Here is a 22,335-nt window from a genome sequence, read left to right on the forward strand (position 1 = left end):
GTCATAAGGGATTGGGGAATGGTTGAAATCTAGTCTTGTTTAGCAAATCCTATAGTATTAGAACCAGGGACAATTAAGAGGTCTTTTTAAGAAAATCAAGGAATGTCTGTCTTCTATAGCAGTTTAAAAACTTTTAGAAAAGACAGCTATTAAAAAAAAAAATTGGCTAATGTTATGTATAAAAATCCCTTAATGTGTTAATAAGAAAATCTGAAGATATTTTGGATTGTTTTCCTAAACATTTAAGTTAGTGTCATGGAAGCAACCTGTTTCCTGTGAGATACAGCTTGGTTCTGTGTAAGGGGACGGGATGGTGACTAGAATCAGCATGGCACTTGATAGGTTATCACTACTTTGGCTCTGTCTGTGGTCCAGCGGGAAAATCAACACTGTGCTTGACTGGTTAGACAAGATCTGGTTCTGAAAGGAAGCTCATTAAATTAATTTTTATTAGTATAAATTTATAAAGTTAAGAATTCTTCAGAAAATTTCAAGAGGAAAGATGCAGTCTGGGGATCACACTGAGACAGTGACTTCCAGGATGGGTTTTGTATCAGGCCCCAAAGGGCCAGAAGATTTAGAATTGCCCTTTTCTTAGAAAATACTGAATATAGGATTAAAACCTAACAAGCAAACCGACCAACAAAAGTCCCAAAATTTTACTCAAAGGCCTTTTTATGAAGTTGTGTTCATTTTAATTCCAGAATAGTTAACACACAGTATATTAGTGTCAAAATACGATGTAGTGATTCAACAATTCTATTCAAAAGATTTTTCTGTCTAGAGCTCAGGTAATATATATTCATGTCTGTGCACGTGTGTGTAGAATTTTTAATGTGTGTAGAATTTTTTTTTTAATGTGTGTAGAATTTTTAATGTAGGCACAATCCATGTTAAGTTTGCCAAAGGCACATAAAATGTATCTGTTGGGGACGCCCGGGTGGCTCAGTGGGTTAAGCCTCTGCCTCAGCTCAGGTCATGATCTCAGGGTCCTGGGATCGAGCCCCGCATCGGGCTCTCTGCTCAACAGGGACCCTCCTTCCCCCCCACCCTTCTCTCTCTCTGTCTGCTTCTCTGCCTACTTGTGATCTCTCTCTGTCCATGAATAAATAAAAATCTTTTTAAAAAAATGTATCCGTTGCTACATAAACAATTCTGCTGCTAAGCCAAGTAGCCATCCTCTGTTTTGGCTGAGATTTTCTAAATTACTTCCAAAGGTTTTATGAATAGAGGACCCCACGATAAGAAAGCAGCAAAGGCATCAGCAGCGTTGGCAATTAAAGTTTGTTTTGCTGAGTATTCCTATAATAAACAGCAGAACATCAAAACAATTGTCTAAATAATTCAGTGTATTATGTATAATATATAAAGTTTATTCACCTAACACGGACAGATCTTTGAGGGAATTGTGTCATTTTGGTTTAAGTTCTCTGCATCAGTGCATTAATTCTCCTCCTGGATCTAAGCAGACATATTGAGGCTGTGGGAAATTTTTAGGCTAGTGGGGGTTGTCTCCAGACTTCTCAGTGAGTATTGGTAGCTCTCTCCATGACTGCGATGGCCTGATGGTTCCACCTTGTAACCAAAGTTGCATCCAAACCACAGGGTTCCTGCAGAAGAACCACCCAGGAATGTTTGGGGATTTCTGTGTAGCCTGGAGAGACCCACTAAATTCCGGATCTCTTTCAGATTGTTCAGAGTCAGAGGAGGCCGAAAATAATTTCCAATTATTCTGAGGAGTTTAAGGACTAAGTTACTCAGTAAGAGAGATCTTCTACTGGATTAAAGTATCAGACCAAGAGGAAAGCATCAAGACCTGGGTGGATGATACAAAAGGATGTTGCGTAAGACTCTGAAGTCATTGTCCACTGATGAATTGCAAAAGGTAATGGGATCAGGAAATGCCCCCTAATACACCTGTCTGGCTGAGCTGCAGGGGAGGAGTCCTGTAGAATATAGTTTACGTTATAAGATGAGGCATTTTATTTTTTTTTTAAAGATCCAACTCACTTTTATTTTTTTTAAATGGAGAAGTGTGTGTTTATTCAGTGAGAGGTTTAATTTGTTTTTATCTTGTAACTGAATAATTACTCTAGAGAGCAGTATTGGCAAGGATTGTGAGGGAATTTGAGTAACCTCGGAATGAGGATAATAATAGCACCTGCTGCAGAGGCTGGTGGTGACGAGGGAGTTCCCTGCCCCCTGCGAGGCTCCCTGCGTGGAGCTGGACACGTGCTGAATGTCCAGTACAACCTCACTGCTGTATCCTGGTTGTCAAAATTATTATTAGATGTTTATGGGTTTTTATTTTTAAAGATTTGTTTATTTATTAGAGAGAGAGAGAACAGGAGGAGGGGGAGAGGTCGAGGGAGAGAAACTCAAGCAGACTCCCAGCTGAGCATGGAACCCGGTGCGGGGCTCCATGCCATGACCTTGAGATCATGACCTGAGCCTAAATCAAGAGGCAGTCACTTAACCAACTGCACCCCCCAGGCACCCCATATCAGATGTTTAAAATGTGTCCAGAGTTTCCTATCTAAAGAAAGAATTCGACCCTATATGCTATAGGGTTTTTCAGACTTTATAATTTACGTTATTCAAGGTGGAAAAGTTCCAGGTTGAAATTAAGAAGCATGTTTATGGATTCATTTCTCATGTTTCATGGACTCATTTCTTCCTTTGGGACGGCATATGGGTGAGGATCTCTGATCTCAGGGTGGCTGCCTCTCCCTTCCAGCCTGTCATGTCATGCCCGCAGCCCTGGACCCCCACCAGTGCGATCCAGGGGAGAATCTTCCCTGTGTGGGCTCCTTCACCTCTCATTCAACCCCAGATATCTGTAGATCAGGGATTAGTGTGGCCAAGGAACTGTGGGCAGCGCGTTTACTCTAAGAATCAGACATTTCACAGTTGGGTGGGTGACCACATTTCAGACTAAGGGAACACAGCAGCTAGCACCCCCCTAAGTGTACTGACGTTCCCGAAATTTTCACCCTGTCATTTCCTCTGTGTTCGGAGCATGTGTCCCCCTTCTCTCTGCTCTTCATCATCTGTCGTATCAGTAAACAAAGGCTAGATTAGAATGTTTCTGTCTTTAATAACTACACCCAAAAAAGAGGCCCATGAAGTCATGCTTTGTGTGGAGCTGTTCATTTCCTACTGCATTCCCTGCCCAGGTGTACCACCAGGCAGCCACAGGAAAAAAAGACCATCTGCCCTTAAAAATGAAAAGACATTCCTTGGGCTCTGGCCTGGCTTCTCCTGCTCCCTGGGAGCGAGCTTTGGGAATGCTATATATGTTTCTGCATAAAATGGAAGCCTGCCACTTCAGCCAGAGTGCTTGCTTCAGAGAACATTGTTTTCTGGAGTCTGGCCAACCTTCGAGAATTTACCCAGATGGCCCAGGAAACACTGAACTACTTCCATTTATGGACATTTTCCTTTAGCAATTAAGAACAAAGGGGAGTTGTTTTTTTAAGGGTTTTCCCCCCTTGAGTGCTGTATTTTACATTTAAAATTTATCTGCACATGCTGACATCATGAGAACTTTCTGGGAAGACACGGGGCAGGGAATCGAGCCCTACAGTCCCATCTGTTGCCGGCATGTGAACAGCTAGTGCTTCAGTTTTATCATAAGTGAGTTTGAAAGTGGGTGACATGCCAGACATTCCTTCGGAAAGTGAGCTAAGGTAATGATGGAACTCAAGGCAAAAATCAACATGTCACTTGCAATTCTCTTTGGGAGGTTGGGGCTGGAGACATGACGGTTCCATGAGGGATTTACAGAGCACTGTGAAAAGAAAAGTCCCCTGGGTGATGACTGAGCTGCAGATAAAACAATGGACCTGGGGACTTCCAGGGCCTCAGCCTTCCCAGCCACGCCCCCAGGAAGGGCCCCAGCACCTTCTCCAAGCTCTGCAGCTGGAGGCTTCTGGATGGACGGGCCCTTTGTTGGGGGGTAGGGGCGTGGGCAGAGGTGGCAAGACAAGGACAATCCAAGTGCTCACTTCCTAGAACAAAAGTCCAGCTGGGGGTTGAAATTTGTGCCCCCCAAGTAGACATTTCATTTTATCTCTTACGAAAGGTAAGAGATGCCCCAACCAGACAGGTTTCCAGCAAGAGGGGTCCCCCTGCACTCTAAGGTGGTGTTTCTGCCTGAAAGCTCTTTAGAGCTTATGAGAACCAGTGGGGTGTTAGGGCCGGACTCTGCTGAGACCTTGCCGCAACGTGTGCGGATAGTGGTGTGTTTCTAGTCCTGGGTCTGGGTTTGCACATTTGAACTGAATAGCATCTCACTTATCATATTGATTTTTTTGAGATTTTCTCTTATTGTTTTATACCAGTTTTATTGAGGTATAATTTATACACAGTCAGATTTGCCTATTTTAAGTGTACAGGTCGATTGCTTTTTTAAAAATTCGATTGCTTTTGACCATTATTGTATATCAGAATATTTCTTTCATCCCCCACAATGAGCCTCAGGCCCCATTGTGGTCAGTCTCCTGCCCCTGCCAACCACTGGTATGTTATTTCCTTGCAGTTTCACCTTTTCTAGGATTTCATATAAATGGAACTATTTAGAATTTGGTCCTTTGTTGTCTGGCTTCATTCACATAGCACAATGCCTTGAGACTCCTCCATGTTCTGTACATGTCAGCAGTTCTTTCTTTCTTTTTTTTTTTTTAATTTTATTTATTTATTTGACAGAGGGAGAGAGATCACAAGTAGGCAGAGAGGCAGGGGGAAGCAGGCTCCCTGCTGAGCAGAGAGCCCGATGTGAGGCTTGATCCCAGGACCCTGAGATCATGACCCAGGTGCCCCAACAGTTCTTTCTTTTTTTATTGCTGAGTAGTACCTAATGATTTTTGTCTGGATTTGGAAAAGAAAGATTTATTTGGGCCACATGGTAAAGCAAGTAGACTTTCCCTAACCTCTTCAAAAAGCATGTGTTCACTGAAATTAATAAGAAGAATTCTTTAAACCCATCTTACCCTTCCATTTTCCCTAAGATATAAGATCTTCCTACCCCATATTTAAAATGAAGTTCTAAATGCAAAAATCTTAAAACATTAGGCAGGAAGAGCTGAAGGTGAAGGAAATTTCAAGATATGTAGCAAAAATATAAATTAATTAACAACTTGCAAGTAAATGTTGGCAATTGGGACAGGAAACGGGATTTAGACCAAGAGTTTCATGGAAGTTTGAAATTATTATTGAATTGTCACGTAGTAGAAGGACTGAAGCAAAACCCCTCATCTTTCTCACATGGTATTTGTTAGTAATTATAATAAGGGAAAACCCATGGTGCTTAGTGACAACAGCAAGAACAACTATTATTATTATTATAGCTAACTCTCATAGTGCGTATTATAGATTTGGTACTTCCCCTGAGTACTAGCTAGGTTATTGATGCATTTAATTTTCCTAGCATCCCTACAGGGTAACTGTTCTATCCTTATTCCCATTTTATAGATGAAGAAACTGAGGGTTAGAGAAAACTAAATAAACTGCCTTGATGAAAGGGCAAGCCAGGATCTGGCTCTGGGAATTCAAGAACCTTCAAGAAGCTTGACTTTTGACCGGTAGAGCACTACAGAAAAATCCTCAAATCGGCAAAGGGGGTTGGTATTGTCCTTGAGCAAGGTAGAAGAGTAAGCCAGGGCTGGTTTCTCCAGCCTGAGCCAGACAGGTTGTTGAGAGGTGTAAAGAGACCCAGAGTAAGGTAATGAGAAGGGGAAGGAAAGGAGAAACACTGATGTGTAGCATTCCCATAAGAGGCTGCTGGTTGGCCTGGTGCCCCGGTCCCTGCTGCCTATTTTCTACCCCAGGTCCAGGTGACCTCTGGGGGGCCTTTCAGAGCTCACATGGTAGGAATATCCAAAATGCTTGTTCAGAGTCATTGTGACTTGGCTCTATCGATGTGGAGCAAGAGTCCACAATTTGGTTGCGTTGTTGTGAATGTTGATGAAAAACCACAGGCTGCATAATTGAATTCATTTAGTATTGTGAATTTGTCTTTTTATGGGGCTTTTTCATCTGACCTGTAATGTCTGGAACGATATTCCCGAGTTTTGAATCTTGGTTGCCGCTTACTAAGCAGTGCAGCTTTGAGCACGTTACTTGACCATTCCGTGCCTCTCTTTTCTCATCTTTGGAACGGGAAATTAATAGTACACCTATCCCGTAGCATTGTTTCAAAGATAAACATTTTGTTATGTATAAAGGATTTACAATAGCAGTTACAAATAGTAGGTCTGTATATGTGATCGCTTTTATTCCTATCACCATCCAAAAATGATGGCAGGTGAAAAATATGTATTTGTGTATCTGTATGATAAGCTATAATAAGCTGCACTAAAATGAAGTTTACATTCAAGACTTTATTTTGCAGGGATCTGTTCCTTGTTCTTGCAGAATTCTGCAGGACTGCACACCACTGATGGGTAGATGTGCAAGGCTCAGGGACCCAGAGACATGACTTCAGCCTTTACAATTACAACTACAATTATAATTACAGCCTCCACAACTCTACTAGTTACTAGATGGGAAAACTATAAATACCTGGTCTCCAGGAACTGAAACTGTAGCAGTAATTGAGTTTCGAGAGAGAAGAATTTTTATGTTATTTGTTTAAATCCTAAACAGAGTAGAAGAGAAGAGTGGAACCTTGGGATGAGAAAAACTGGAGTTTCCTTTCTAGTCCTCGTTTTTGTTGTTGCTGGAGATTTTAGAGTAGATGGTGCCAGTTTGCAGTACACTCCCCCCCACCCAACCACCCTGCAGTCCTTTGGTGCTGTATTCAGATCCTGATTATTCCTGAACACCTAGTTCATGGTCCACGTTTTGTACAAAACCCTCCCTAGCTAACCCAGCCAGCCCATACGGTTCTCAATTACATGCATAAACTGAAATCCTTACACCTTTTGATACATAATCATATACTATATTGTCTTGTTTCTTGCCTTTTATTATCATCTATGGAACTTCTAGAGAACATTCATTCCTTCAGTCAGTGAACAGCAATTTTTAAAAAATATTTTATTTATTTATTTGACAGACAGAGATCACAAGAAGGCAGAGAGGCAGGCAGAGAGGGGGGGAAGCAGGCTCCCTGCTGAGCAGAGAGCCCGATGCGGGGCTCCATCCCAGGACCCTGGGACCATGACCTGAGCCAAAGGCAGAGGCTTAACCTACTGAGCCACCCAGGCACCCCAGTGAACAGCAATTTATTGGGAGTCTTTGCAGACCTTGACGATGAAAAGTAGGAGGTGTTTTGGACAGATTGAGCATATGTACTGAGTACATATAAACCTCTGGTGATTTTTATTTAGTTAGTTAATTCATTTTTTAAAAGATTTTATTCATTTACTTATTTTAGAGAAAGAGAGAGACAGCATAAGCAAGGGAAAGAGCAGAAGCAGAGGGAGTTTCTGACCTGAGCTGAAATCAAGAGTTGTTACCTTAACCCACTGAGTCCCCCTCTGAGAATTCTTAAGTCTCCAGTAGGAACCAAAGCCTTCTGACAGAGGCCTCGCATTTGACCCCCAGCCTCCTTAGGGATGAAGACGATGTAGGATACAGCAAGTTTTGGTTTCCTGGAGATCACTCCCTTCACTTAGCACAATGGACTTGGATGACACTCAAGGTGAGCCGTGTCAAACATTTTCTGCGGGCCCACCGAGGGCTGTCTGAGAAGAACGCTCGGAAATGTAGAAGGAACATGAAATCTGGGTCTTCCTTTTTACTCTACTCAACAGAACATTGCCTGAGCACTGACCTGGCGCCGGCGACCGCACCTGGCCTTGGTAGGGAGGCCAACCCATGAGCAGGGGACTTCGTGCTTTGCAGGCCCAAGTGATCAGGAAATTAGGGGGTCCCAGGAGAGGAGCCCCCCCCCCCCCCCCCGCCTCGTGCAGCCTGGTGATGGGGAGGGAAGGAAAGACGTGTTAGCAGAGCAGGTGGGGTGGGGGAGGGCGCTGTACTTCCCAGGGTGGCGAAGGGCAGGCCAGAGGGTGGCGAGCTCCCTGTTAGGACTCCCCCACCGGCCTGTTCTCGCAGCCTTTCTGGCCAGAGCTGATCGGGGCCGCCGACTGGTTTCCGAGTTTGCGCACCTGCGGCTGGGGCTCCCAGTTGAGAAAGGGGCCGGCGGCCGCCTCCCCACCTCTGCGGATCGGGCCGCGGACCACCCCGGGAGAGAAGGAGGGCTGTGGGGGAAGCGGCACATTCCTCCGGGCAGGATCCCCGGGCCTCAGCCTCCGCACCACACCCTTGGCCCAGGCCAGGTGTGCCACCTTCGGGCGGCGCGAGGGGGGAGCCCGGCGGCTGCGGCGAGCGCCTGTGCGCCCGGTGTGCGCGGTGTGTGTGTGTGTGTCTGCCTGCGGAGGGCTGGGTCCTCCTTATTCACAGGTGAGTCACACCCTGAAACACAGGCTCTCTTCCTGTCAGGACTGAGTCAGGTAGAAGAGTCGATAAAACCACCTGATCCGGGGAAGGGAAGGCAGAGCGGAGCGCGGAGCGCGGACTCCCGGCGGCGCGTGGACTCCGCGGCGGACGGACGGCGCGGCCCGGCCATGCCCGCGCTCTGGCTGAGCGGCTGCCTCTGCCTGGCGCTCCTCCTGCCTGCAGCCCGGGCCACCTCCCGGAGGGAAGGTGAGTCGGCGTCCCCCTCCCTGGGAGGACCTTGCAGCCCGGGGCGGGTGACTGGCCTCGCTCTGCAGACTCTGATGGCCGAGCGCACCTCTGAGGATTCCCTCTGTGTTCCAGAACTTCTTGGGAGCTCCCTCCTCCTTCCACATCTGGGGCTTCTCGCCAGATCGGGTTTAACATAAGACTAAGATTATATACGGCTGTCTGAGTTTCAGATGGGAGGCCGGTAGGCTGTGCCAAGCCAGGATTTTCCTTCCTTTTAAAAATGCACCTTCTTGGTTGCGTTTTGGGTCAGTGGGCCCCTGTTTGATCAGGAATATCAGTAATAGGTTGGCATATAAGTTATTTTCCTATGGTGTGTTTTCGTGGATGGGATTTGGGTGGGAACGTTTTCTGTGACAATGAACACCACGAAGATGGAAGAGGAGCCTCTTTAATAATCCTTCTGGAACTCCTGGTTCGTCTTTGGGAGGGAAACTGAGTCTTAGAAGTCTTGGCCATGCTTTACTTCTGCATAATGTTACTTCTGAGGGTATGCTCACACAGTATTCATTCAACAGGCATTTATTGGGCACCTGTGTCATAGATCATTTGATCTTAGCTCTGTCATGTCGTGAGAAGTTCAAATCACTCACGTAAACAAAACTTGCTGAGAACCTAGCAACCGTTTGCTATAGGCATGTGTCACCTATGACAACACCTAACGGGTGTTTTCCTTGTCACTTAGTTTTACCGATGATATCTGCTTGTCTCATTACCCTGAATTTTCATATTTATATTGATTGCTTCCTGCACCTGATGGCATTTCAGTACTCATTGCAATAGGTCTAAGAGTCATTTTCACACAAGTGAGAGTGTGAACATGAGAAGTGTTCACGCAGGCACAGAATTATCTTGGACTTTGCCTACATGGCTGGCCTGAAATCTGTTTGAATGGCATGGATAGTTCAGCATGTGTTTGAATGCACTGATACAGTCCTCCCCCCGCCTCCCGGAATTAACCTCCAACCCATCATCCCTGACTACCCTGTTAAAAGTCATTTATGAAAATGGTCACGTGGTTAGATTTCCTTAGAGTTAACCAAGCAAGAACCATCAGTAAGGAGAGTCTGCTCCTAAAAGTAAGGGGAGTCTCCAAATATTAGAATTCAAAGAGACTACTTATGGATCAACTACCATATCCCTTGGCTTAAAATACGAGAACGCAGAAATGGATCTGCACAAAGCCACACACCAGCTATTGGCAGAGGTCCATCTTGCACTTGATCCGGGGATTGTGAGGCTGGAGCTTCTGGGACCACATTGTAAAAGCAATAAGGGAGTTTGTACATATATTTTACATAATGGGTAATTATTGAAGCAATTTTCCCATTGGCTATAGTTGAGTATAGGTATGTTGCATTAGCATTAGATAACGGAAATAAATAGGTAGGATTGGATCAATTGTTTAATGAATCCAGACTCAGGAGGGCAGAGCTTGGACTTGCACTTCGCCAGGATAGACAAGCTCTGAGTATTCCATCGAGACCAGTAAGTCAGAAGCTGTGTTCAGTCTCATTTCTAGACTTTGCCTTTCCTTGAAGATGGACTGCTTGAGATATTGGGCTCCTTCCTCAAAGGGCTTCATAGAGCACCCACGCTCTTCTGTTCACGGGATGCTGGGAGGCAGTGTAAGCTGGACTGAAGTTTGGGACTTGCTGCTTCCCAAAGTGACGGCCACTGGCACCTTGGGGGCTGCACCGATGAGAGCCTAAAGCAGTGACATTGCTTCCCACTTGTTCTCTCGAAGGTGAAATTCTGGTGGTAGATATCATCAGCGAGACTTGCCGGGCAGGTCTCAGCTAAAGCACAGGCTTTAGAGTCAGCCTGACCTGGCTTCAAATTTTGGCTGACCCACTTACTCATTTCTTCTTAGTAACCATTCAGGCTCCTCAGCTTCTTGGAATCATCTTCTTTGCCTGTTACCTGGGAGCTGTTGTACTGCGCAGCCTTGCAGAGTTGTTGAAAGGATGAGGAATTATTGTAAAGTGCCTTAAAAATGTCTGGAACCACATTTCTTTAAAAAGTCTGAAGCCAACAGTGCAGGTAGAAATAGTGAACGTGGATCAGCAGAGAGCACTAAGCAAGATAAGGACTTCCCTTCAGGAGCTCCCCACTAGTGTGATAGACTGTGGCACATAGCTCCATTGGTCTGGATCACAGTTCATATAGATCCCATGACTGGAGAAGGGGCAAGAAGTAGATAGGAATGAGACTAGAAATAGAGCCAAGAACCTGGTTGAGGAGCCTTATGTGCCTGGTAATGCAGTGAGGGTAGTGCCCCAGAGGTCAAGAAGAGTTGTGGATGGTTTATAGCCAGGGGTGGGCATGGTCAGATGGTCAGATTTCTTAGAAATGTCACTCACTGAAGGCCTTAGAGGATGGAGTTGAGCTAGGAGAGGGCTGCAGGTGGCCATTGCAATAATCCAATGAGAGGTGATGAAGGCTTTCATTGTGGTGGTGGAAACAGCAAAGTGGAAACATGACAGAACATTTAGAAGGTAACATTGAAAGAATCTGGTGATCTGATGAGCATAGGTTAAGGATACAAGTGAGGGGAAATCATGAGGAATAAAGAAGAGTCCAGGGTGTGTGTGAGGCTTCAGGCGAGTATGGCTGGTTACACAGTGAATGCCATGAAAAGAAATGAGAACTGTAAGGGGAAGACCAGTTTTGGGAGCAAGGTTGGGTCGTGGATGAAGAGGAAGGAGTGAGTTCCTGTGGGCATCTGTTGAATCAGAGACACAACTGGAGATGCCCCCACAGTCTTGGAGAAGTGCTGGAGCCATGATTTTGAAGTTTGGAACAGTTTGAAATATAAAATAAGGAGCCCAAGAGTGGAAAGCAAAGCCCTGACAACAGATGAGATTACTGGGACATCGAGCTAAGAGAAACCTCAACACTTACCAAGGAGATGAACGACAGTGAAGGAAAACAGGGAGGAATGAGCCTGGAGGTTAGAGGAGAACAGTATCCAAGAGGAGTGTCTGGCTGGCCCAAGGAAGAGCTGCAGCAATGTAGGTATAACAAATGGTATTTAGATATAGAAATGTGAATACACAAAGAATGAAGACTAAAATGTTACTGATGGGTTCAGCCATCAGGTGAGTTTTGACTCCATCATTCTAGAATGATGAGCTCAGTCTCCAGGATGATTACAGAACACAAATCTGGATTTCTCCCATGGCCTGACATGGGAAGAGAGATGCTGTAGACAGTGGAAGGGACCCCTGGAAAGGTTTAGACTCTCTCATGGATTCTGTTACTTAAACTGGGGAAATGGTACAGCATCATGCAAACACGTGCAGGCCTGGGTTCAAAGCCCAGCTCTGTCATTTCCCATTTGTGGAGTTTTGCAAGCTCCTTCCTCTGCCACGCGAGTTCCTGATCTCTAAGATGAGGAAAATAAATATTTTGCACAGTGCCTAGGAAGCACTCACTATGGGTTCAATATTATTGACATAACTAATTGCCTTGCCTTCTGAGTTTTAAGGGGTAAAATTTTTTCATTAGCCCAAGAAAGGTGATGAGGAGCCCTTCTGCTCAGGCTGAAATGAATCCCAGGTTTTACCCAATGAAACAAATAGAATTCCTGACAAGGACCCCAAGCAGATTGGAATTCCAAAATTAGATTTTATAGCATTTCTGTCCTTGCCTTTTGTCAACCGCCAGATCACGTCACATATAGATTCATCAAGTCAGTTGCTCTCAAGATCATACCCAGATACGAAAGGATCCCCACAGAAGCTGGTCTCTCGCTTCTCACTAGGGGAATCTCCCCTATGACCCACCAAAAGGAGGGTTGGTCAACCAAATTATGAAAACATTTAGCTGTGTAGATGCAGTGGTCACATGTCCTTTTATGCTTAATTTGGCATATTAATTCACAAACCCATTTAAAGTCACATAGTTTATAAAATAATAACTTACAAGCATTAATTTGTAAATCCATGAACTTGTAAATTTCACAAACTAACTACATTCAGATTCCACCTGTAGCATCGAATGCAATTTGAATACAGTTTCTTCTTTACTTCGGACCCGATGGCTTGAGATACAGCTCGATTTGAATCTGCTTTTGATGCTGTCTCTGGAAAGTATACCATTTTCAAAATGTCCAAAAGATTTAACATTATCCTTCGATGCACATTGTAATCTTCACAGCCTAATCATCATGAAAGACTTACTTGTGACAACTTTAGGTACTCTTTCTTACTGATAAGTATCCACAACATTGATTGATGTCGTGTCAAATTAGTGTGTCTTCCCCAAATAATATTTTAACAATAAAAGCAATTCAGAAAGTTCCCCATACTAGGAAAGATTTCGAAAAGACTTAAATGTGACCTCCTCCCACCCCTGCCCCAGAAAAATAAAAACCTCCACCTCGGGGCGCCTGGGTGGCTCAGTGGGTTGAAGCCTCTGCCTTCGGCTCGGTCATGATCTCAGGGTCCTGGGATCGAGCCCCGCATCGGGCTCTCTGCTCAGCGGGGAGCCTGCTTCCTTCTCTCTCTCTGCCTGCCTCTCTGCCTCCTTGTGGTCTCTGTCTGTCAAATAAATAAATAAAATCTTTATTAAAAAAAAAAACCTCCACCTTATTATATTCAAGTATGTGTAATAAATCAGGAGTACAGAGCTAGGTTGGAGTATATGCCGGAAATTCCTATGAAGGCTTAAATTCTGGTGTCCTGAGCTGGGGGCAGCCATTAGCTTAGCTCCACTGGTCCAAGGTGTTGAGGAAGAATGTTGGTTTGTGATCCATGTTGATGGGAAAGTCAGGAGCATGAAATTAAGTTGTTGAGGCAATCTTGGGAATATTTTTCCCGCATAAGTTCTTAGTGGTTCAACTATATAGACTTCTTTATTTTCCTAAAGAAATTTCCAACGGCAAGTCTTGAATAATCTGTTACAGACTCGTGTAGAAATAGGAGTGCCATAGGTTGTGGAAGACTCTAATTTAGTCACAAATTAGGCCTAGCGGATTACTGCATCATGACTGGGCTGTGTTCTAGTAGGATAACCCCCAGGTATGTGATGTAATATTTGAATCATATCCAAAGCCCAAAGCTATAAGTCTTCTCTGTTTCCGTGGGTGACTGTATGTCTGTTTATCTGCCTGCGCAACAAACATGCGCTTCCTTATGTCCCAATTCTGAACGAAGAAGAGCATGGTGCTTCCTCCAGCACTGATCAGTGGAGGGGCTCAAGTCTTTCCCTTCTGCTGTGTCAGAGGAGAGGTGCAGATCACCTGGCTAAAGGCATACGCATCCTGGCCTCCTTCGGCTGGTTGACCACTTCTAGAATTCCAGCTGCTGCTTTTCCAAATTTTATTTTATTTTTTTTAAGATTTTTTATTTATTTATTTGACAGAGATCACAAGTAGGCAGAGAGGCAGGCAGAGAGAGAGGAGGAAGCAGGCTCCCCACTGAGCAGAGAGCCCGATGCGGGGCTCAATCCCAGGACCCTGGGATCATGACCTGAGCCGAAGGCAGAGGCTTTAACCCACTGAGCCACCCAGGTGCCCTCCAGATTTTATTTGTGTTCATTGTTGTCAATATTCACCTTCTAGAAAAAATTAAATTGCAGCCCAGTCACTTCCCACACCAACTTAAACATTGGAAAAGTTACTTGTCTTTAGCTGCGTGTAAGTGGGACATTTCTTACACACTTCCCCACTTTTTTCCTCTCTCTACAGCATCGTGGTCCTAAATAAGAGTGGTCCTTTGAGGTTCTCGACACAAGCCTCTCATTTTGTAGGTGAGGACATGGCACCTGGGCTCCAGGTAGAGGAACGGTGCAGATTCTCACAGTGAGTTATCGCAGAGCTGGGCTCTAGCATGTGTCGTCCTCCTTTGCAGACGGGCCAGCTGAGGCACAGAACAGTGATTGCCTTGGCCGGATCCACGCACTTAGTAATAGGACCAGATTTCAGTTGCTAGTTTAATGTTCTTTAACAAAACAACTTCTTACCTTATTTCTAATTCTTTCTTTTTTTAAAAGATTTTATTTATCTATTTGACAGAGACGAGTAGGCAGAGGCAGGCAGAGAAAGGGGGAAGCAGGGTCTCTACTGAGCAGAGAGCCCGACGCAGGGCTCAATCCCAGGACCCGAAGATCATGACCTGGGCTGAAGGCAGAGGCTTAACCCACTGAGCCACCCAGGCACCCCCTTATTTCTAATTCTTATTAAAACTTTTCATTTAAGTTAATTTCTGGACTTGATGGGATTTTTTTTTTAACGTTTTATTTATTTATTTGACAGAGATCACAAGTAGGCAGAGGCAGGCAGAGAGAGGGGAGAAAGCAGGCTCCCCGCTGAGCAGAGAGCCCAATGCGGGGCTTGATCCCAGGATCTTGAAATCATGACCTGAGCCAAAGGCAGAGGCTTTAACCCACTGAGCCACCCAGGTGCCCCTGGGCTTGAAGGAATCTTGATCTAAGATGAGAACATCCTTGTGTCTCTGGTAGGGACTTCCGTGTCCCGTCTATTTAGGAGTTTCTGTTTGTATATGTGACTCACAATAGTGGCCTTTCCTTCAAAAATGTCGGGGGATCACAGGTTACAGCCAAACATAGTTCAGGTTTGTGGGAGCATTGACAAGAGAACAGATTTTGAATGACTAAGTTTTTTTTCTCTCTCTCTCTTTTCCTTTTTTTTTGTTCAACTTTGTTGTCAGATTTTCATGCAGCTTGGAATTGACCAGGGGGCTCAGTTAAAAAAATAAAATAAAAGGACAGTTGAGGGAGAGTGATACTTTGTTCTACTAGTCATTGTTCTCCAATAACTGTCAACATTTTGACTCCATACATGAATATTTACATATGCAAATAGGCTATTTTACTCTGCCTGTTGGAGACCATTGGTCTCTCCATGAGGTTTAGGGTCTTTCAAGATCCAAACAGTTCCATGGCCGGAGCACTGACCATGAACACTTTACACTTACTATTTCAAATCATCACCCATTTTGCTTTTGATAAAAGGGGATTCCGAATGTTAAAAGATCCTTTCCCATCACAGATAGACTGGTCCACTTTGCAGCGGCACCGGGTCCAGCAGTAACCCAAAGCTTCCGCTCTTGCCTCATGGGAGAGGGTGGTTCATGGTAGGAGGGACGTTCACATGCTGAGGTCCAGGGACAAAGAGGTGAGGCCACAGCTGACCTGGCGTGGGAGGGGCTGGTGGAGGGCAGGGTGTTTGTCCTGCTGAGATGCAAACACACGGCACCTGCTCCCTGGTGGATGCTTCGTGGCCCAATTTCTTCTTGGCACATTCGTTACATCTTTTTATGGATAAGTACACAATGGCTGGACCCTAAAAGACCCTTTGATTCATTCTTCTGACTTTAAGCAGTACAGTTTTAATCTACGATTTTCAAATGGATTTTCTTTCAGAAAAGAATCTCTAAGGAAGCTGCTATGAATGTGCACTCACATCTTCCCAACATTGTAAATGTACATGCATTACTATCGCTCTCTTGTCAGACCGAGAGCGATAAGTGGGCACAGGAAGCGCGCACAGCCCTGCACGGGAATATCTTTGTGAAGGGCTGCAGGGTTAGCAAAAAACCTATGGCTAATCTTATACAATAATATATTCTTCCTAAAAGCAATGCAAGGTTTAAAGAGGGAGTATTTATTTGGTAACTTTTTTTTTAAAGGAGCCAACAAAATATAAATGTAAATGATTGAAAAACTGTATACTCTGAAAACCGGTTCCATACAAATCAGAATTTCCTTTTTAGCTTTTCTTTACCCAGACTCCTTCTACACAGTTTCCCCTCCGCCTTTGGTCCTCATTGCTTTGTGTCACCTCTAGCTGTCCTGAACACTCTAATTTTCTTTATTTCAGCTGCTCTTAAAAGGGCATAGGATACCTTGTGTTGAGTCATGCGGAAAATGCTCAGTGAATACCATGCTCTTTGAAGTTAGTCAAATATGCTTTCTATATTGACATGCTTGTCTTTTATCGATTTCATAAAAATAGAGACCGCTCTTTGTGTGCTCAGAAGGATCTAGGGGTGTTGAATATTTGCATATAGAATCCTTACCATGCATACTCACTTACGGAGTCTCCATACTGTAACTGACACCAGCTATCTTGGAGCAGAGCCCTTGCAGGTGCCAGATATAAGAAAATGGAAGAGTCTTCTGTTTCTCATGTCCTAATCTCCTCTTCCCTTTCACCTTCGAACTCATTCGGACCGAGCCATCAGCCTCCTCCTTCACCGTGAAGTCCTTTGCTGGTTAGAGGACAACCCGTGTCCCCAATCTCCCTGTTGGCTGAGACTTTCTCTCCCTCTCCCTGCTGTCTGCCTGAGCCCTGATGAGGGGTTAGGGGAAGACATCTCCAGATGGGGTCTCTTGGCATAGGCCTTAGCAGGCCAAGTGAGCATCTGTAGTCCACATGGGCTATATCCAGGTCTAGGTTGTAATATAATGTGCTGTGAACTCTTAGTGAAACTAAAATGACTCCTTTTAAGCTATAATTAGTCAAAAGGAAAATGTGGGGATCTGAGTTCCATTGACTCTTGATGACTTTAGACCATTGAGAGTACAGGGAGCCCGGGTGGCCCAGTCTGTTAAGCATCTGCCTTCCACCCAGCTCAAGAGTGGAAGTCCTGGGGTCTTCCCAGGAAGATCGAGCCCTGAGCCGCGCTTGAGACTCCCTGCTTGACGGGGAGCCTGCTTCTCCCTCTGCCTCTGTCCCTCACCCCACTGCTTGTGCTCTCTCTCTCTCAAATAAATAGATCAAATCTTAAAAAAAAAAAAAAAAAAAAAAAAGACAGCTGTGAGAAATGTAAGAGAAAAACTGAATTCAGTTTAAAACCTCTTTAGTGAGGGAAGTGCCATTTCAGTTTTAAATTTTAATTAGGACACATGTTGTGGCATGCCTTAAAAAGAAGGATGAAGCTGGAGGCAGACATTCACACATTAAACCATAATATTTCACGATTAGTTTAAATGAAGAAATCTTCAGACTCTCAACCCAACCCGAGAGACGTATTAGATCTTGGAAAGAAAAATCTCATGAAGGAGGTTTTAAAACTAGAAAATACTTACGAGCATTTTCATCATCACATGTAAGTGTGATAAAATAAAAATACACCTCTTGTCATCTTGAGTATCTCAAGTTTGGAAGCTTCGATTTTGGCAGGTAGGATGATCGCTACCAATGCCTTTGGTATCGGCCTAACTGATAGATGTCAGGTGTATCTTGCTTTAGGCTTTGTGAGTAATGTGCAATTTGTGCATTTGGAAAAATAACAAAAAATACATTAGAATAGATTGCTACTTAAAGGACACTTTCAATAATTGCTTTTGTTCTGAAGATAACATTTGCCAGGTTTGGGGTTTTTAAAAAAATGTGAGTCTGTTATTCTCCACATTACTTTTATTCATCACTTTCAGTCTAATGCTATATATTTGGACTTCCCGTTGAGTCTTGTTACAACTGACTTCATGGAGGTGCTGGTCCCTATCTTCGAACGTAAAAAACGTTGTCCATTTACGGGAGGCCAGTTCTTTGACTCAGAGGTAGGGAATAATATTCAATAGGACAAATGAAGGTTGAATTCTTAACGTAATTGCTTTGAACAAGCAAAGGAAAGATGGCGGCTGCCATGTTAGCCCAAACCGCCTCTCCCCACCATGATGCTTTTCCTTTACAAAGCAAGAATTATAAGAAGCAGGGGAACTGAGGCATAAAATGAGGTATAAATGAAATGGGAGAGAGATGAAGATGTCCCATGGGGGAGTGTTATATGAAATTAGGCTGGAAAAGTAGGTAGGATTAGACTATGGAAGTCTTTGTAGCAATGTTAAGGAATTCTGGTCTTTATCCTAAAGGTAAAGAGCTGTAAGCACAGAGGTATTGGCAGAATTTGTATTTGGAAAGGTGTTCTGACTGCTGGATGGAGGCAAGAGAAGTTGTGGGGAATTCAGTTAGGAAGTCTTGTGAGCAAGAAGTGATGAGGTTTGTGCTAGAGGGCTATTTTGGACATAGACTTGGATGGGCTTGGGCTATGTAGTGGTTTACGTCAATAAAATTTGGCGTTGCATGGACTGTGGACAAGTGAGGATGGAGAACCTATAAGGATAGCTTCCAGCCTTTTCACTTGAAGGGATGACAACCATGAGCTTGGTTATAACATGTTCTGTGTAAAGAGCTTGAGAGGCCACCACTGGAAATGTAAACCCATGGCTGATCTGAAGTTGAGAATGAAGTCTGGCCCAGGAAGGACCTTGCTGCCCAGTCAGCATCTGTCTCTGTTATCCAAGCCCTTGGCTGGAGGGGAGAGTGAGGCGTCCTGGAGGTTCAGGACTGAGCCTGGAGCAACCCAGACATTTAGAGTTAGTGTGAGGACAGGAGCCACAGGGACTTGGGTGGGAATAGGGGACAAGGTCAGAAATGGCCTCACAGTGTTCCAAGGAAGACCATTTCAACAGGGAAGGACAGAAACAGATTAGGCTTCTCCAAAAGGGAACGAGGGGCACAAAATGCTGGCAAGGGCACACGCCTTTCCTCTAAGTAAGGAGGAGAACGGAGCGCCATCTCCACAGGCCATCACGGGGGACTTACTTCACTGTGTGTACCTGAATCAGCACAAGCGCGCCGAGCAGCAAAGGGAGGCGAGGGCGGCAGAGCTGTGGCTGAGGGCAGCGGGCACGCACCGCCAGGTTCCAACATGACGCCCGGATTCCTAGCCCCTGAGATCGTCCGGTGCAGCAGCCAAGTGCGCTGCCTGTCAAGGCTGCCCGACCCCTGCACGCTGATCTCACGGTCTCGGCCGGCCTCACCCTGGCCCCTCCGCCCGCCTCACTCTGGCCTCACCGCCCTCACTGTCAGCAGGCGCGCAGGCCGGGCGTCAGGGCAGCTCCGGGCCCCCGGACCACCACCGGTGTGCAGGCGGTCTGGACCCGGGAGTAGTTCGACTGGCGTGAGAGCAACCTGAAAGTCTCAGACGCTGCTTCTAACCTATGCTATCACCTTCTTCTCACAATTCTTTCTGTTTCCATCACACCGTGTTTTTATTTATTTAATTTTAGGTGGAAAGAGTAGTTTTTTAAATTTATGCTGAATGCCATATATGTAGACAATGAAAATTTGATGTATCGTGTTGGGAAAATTTCATACGGGGTCCCTGGACTCCTGGGAGACTTCAGGTGCCTTTTTGGCTTTTCTGAGAGTCCAGCTGCCTGCCCGCCTTGCATTCCCCCTGGGTCAGAGTCCCACGCCCTCTCTTAGAGACGGTGGGGATACCTACGTGGCAAAGGCTGGAGAGGAAGTCAGTCATGTAGGCAAATAGAGAAGGCACAGGACAGAAAGTGATAAATAATACCAGGCCGGAGGTGAGGACGGAGTCCTGTGGGCACTCAGAGGAGGGAGAAGCTGGGGAAGGGCCGTGAGCAGGGGCCCTGCGCCACCTCACTAAGGCTCTGAAAAAGATCACTGGGTGCCTTTAGGGAGGGTGGGCGCAGGTAGCGCTCCTGGCAAAGGAACTGGCAAGCCCAAAGGGAGGAAGGTGGTGCTTTCCAGAATTCCTGCAAGCGTCTGTGTGTTGGAGCCCAGAGAGAGACAAAGAGGAAGGAAAGTTGGAGAGGTCAGCAGCCCCCAAGCTGCAGGGTTTTGAAAGGAGCTTTGGATTTTTAAATTCGCCATTACTTGTTAGAGCCCTAAAAAGCCCTGTGATCCCATGAATTGTTAGGTCAGGCTGGTGAAAAGCAGAGCACGTTTTTAAGTTTAGAACAATAGAAAGAAGATGTGCTTAGACACAAATGATCTTATTAATGCCAAGTTGCTAAAACTTCTGGTAACTGCCTGCGGCGTTTCCTATGGGACATTTAAAATGCCGTCTCGATGAATGGCCGCCACCGAGGCTGATTAGTCCAAGACTTTGCGACAGCACAACCCTAGGAAGTTATTTTCGGTTTCCTTTCATTCTCCCCAGGACGCAGCTTGGAAACAGCCTTTGCCCTGTGCTTCCTGTCTCAGCCTGTCGGAGCTGTGTGTTGGAGTGAGGGTGGGAGTGTTGTAAGTGAGCCTGAGGGGCTCTGCACACCTTGCTGCATTGTTTGCAGAGGGCTGCCCGCCTCTGGGATCTGTGTCTGGGAGCCGGAGGGGGGGCAGGGGGTGGGTCAGCCTGTGTCTGGCTGCCCCGCCAGCTTCTCTAAGAAGCACTTGAGGGTCAGCGACGGTATGCTATTATAGTTATTATTATAATAAATACTTAAGTGCCAACGTTAGCAGCAACAGCACAGACACAAAAACCACCCACACGTTACTAGACTGAAAGCAGCATGTGCAAATCTGAGGAAAATGGCTTGGTTTCCTGTGTGTTTACACAGGGCTTGAGGTTAACCTGTTGAATCTCATTCCTTTAGCTGTGGAGAGAGCCCTGGCTGACACAGACCAGGATGCGGGGCAGCTGGAGGAGGGCACCGAGAGAGGACAGCACAAAAGCGTGCAGAGCTGGCCCTAGCTTAGAAAAGCACAGCGCAAAGGAATAGTCAAATAAAACAATGATGGGACCTGGCACCTGTGATACCGAGTTCACTGAAAGGGAGAAAAGAGTCCCCATCTTGATTCCGATGCCCTGTAAGGCTTTGGGTCTGTTAGGGTCCCAGAGTGACTCGGTTCTGGTTTTTTTTTTTCTGCTGCGGTGATAGGCGAGTGCCGCGTCCCAGACCTGCGCCTGTCCATGGTGAAATGAGGAAAAAATGTGGGTCAGGGGTTTGAGGAAGCCCAATATGTTTATTAAAAGTATACGCATTTAATCTCATATTTGACAAAATAAAACATTGGCCTCTCCCTTTTTTGAAATCACGCTGGCTCAGGGAGTCCCGGGATCCCAGCGCCCTCCCTGTCAGGCGGGACGTGGTGTTTATGAAATGAATGAAATCAGCGCACGTCTCCATGAGCAAGGGCGGAAGAAGGAAGGGAAAAGGAGTAAGAGTCAGTAAAGCAAAAAGCTGCCAGTGAGGTGCTTTGGAGAGAAAGGAGATTTGTCAGGAGGGGTGAAGAACACTTGTAACAAAACGGGAGGGGAATAATTTGGTGCATTTGTTAGGTAAATAATTCATAATTTTTAAGAAAAACATCACGTCTAGTAGATAAATGTATAAAGCTCATGGGCAGACCGGCATCAAAATAGAAATAAAATAGTAAACCAGGGGCGCCTGGGTGGCTCAGTCAGTAGAGCCTATGACTCTTGATCTCGGGGTTGTGGGTTCAAGCCCCACGTTGGGTGTAGAGATTACTTTAAAAAAATAAAATCTTAAAAAAATAGTCAACCAGGTGATGGCACTTTCAACTTTCCCCTCCTCCTCACTCCCCCTCCCCTTGCAACGTCCTTGAACGGACATCACTATCCCAGTATTCTCTCTGTAGTGCTTACCTTGTTTACTTTCCCCTGCCTCACATGAAGACTCCATGAGGGCTGGGACATTGATTAGCTTTGTTTACCGCTATATCCCCAGTGCCTGGAACAGTGCCTGGCACGTACTAGGTGCTCCGTACATATATGCTGAGTGAATGGGCCCTTGATAAATGCTTCCCAGGCAAATGGAGAAATGTCCCAGACCCCCATCTTTATACTCCCATCACTTGTCTTTGTGTCAAGATTCCCTGATGGAAACTAGACAGCCTATTTA

General features: G+C 45.4%; 1 protein-coding gene across 1 annotated transcript in view; it reads left to right on the forward strand.

Moving 5' to 3' along the window:
• The first annotated feature begins 8,040 nt into the window (after positions 1-8,040).
• LAMC2 (laminin subunit gamma 2) overlaps positions 8,041-22,335 on the forward strand; it is a 56,213-nt gene continuing 41,918 nt past the window's right edge. The window contains exons 1-2 of the mRNA XM_059145198.1: positions 8,041-8,282; positions 8,446-8,649. Of these exons, the coding sequence (XP_059001181.1) occupies positions 8,571-8,649 (79 nt within the window). The 5' untranslated portion in view covers positions 8,041-8,282; positions 8,446-8,570. The remainder of the gene's footprint in view (positions 8,283-8,445; positions 8,650-22,335) is intronic.

The sequence above is a fragment of the Mustela lutreola genome, chromosome 14 (assembly GCF_030435805.1).
Source record: "Mustela lutreola isolate mMusLut2 chromosome 14, mMusLut2.pri, whole genome shotgun sequence".
NCBI lineage: Eukaryota > Metazoa > Chordata > Mammalia > Carnivora > Mustelidae > Mustela > Mustela lutreola.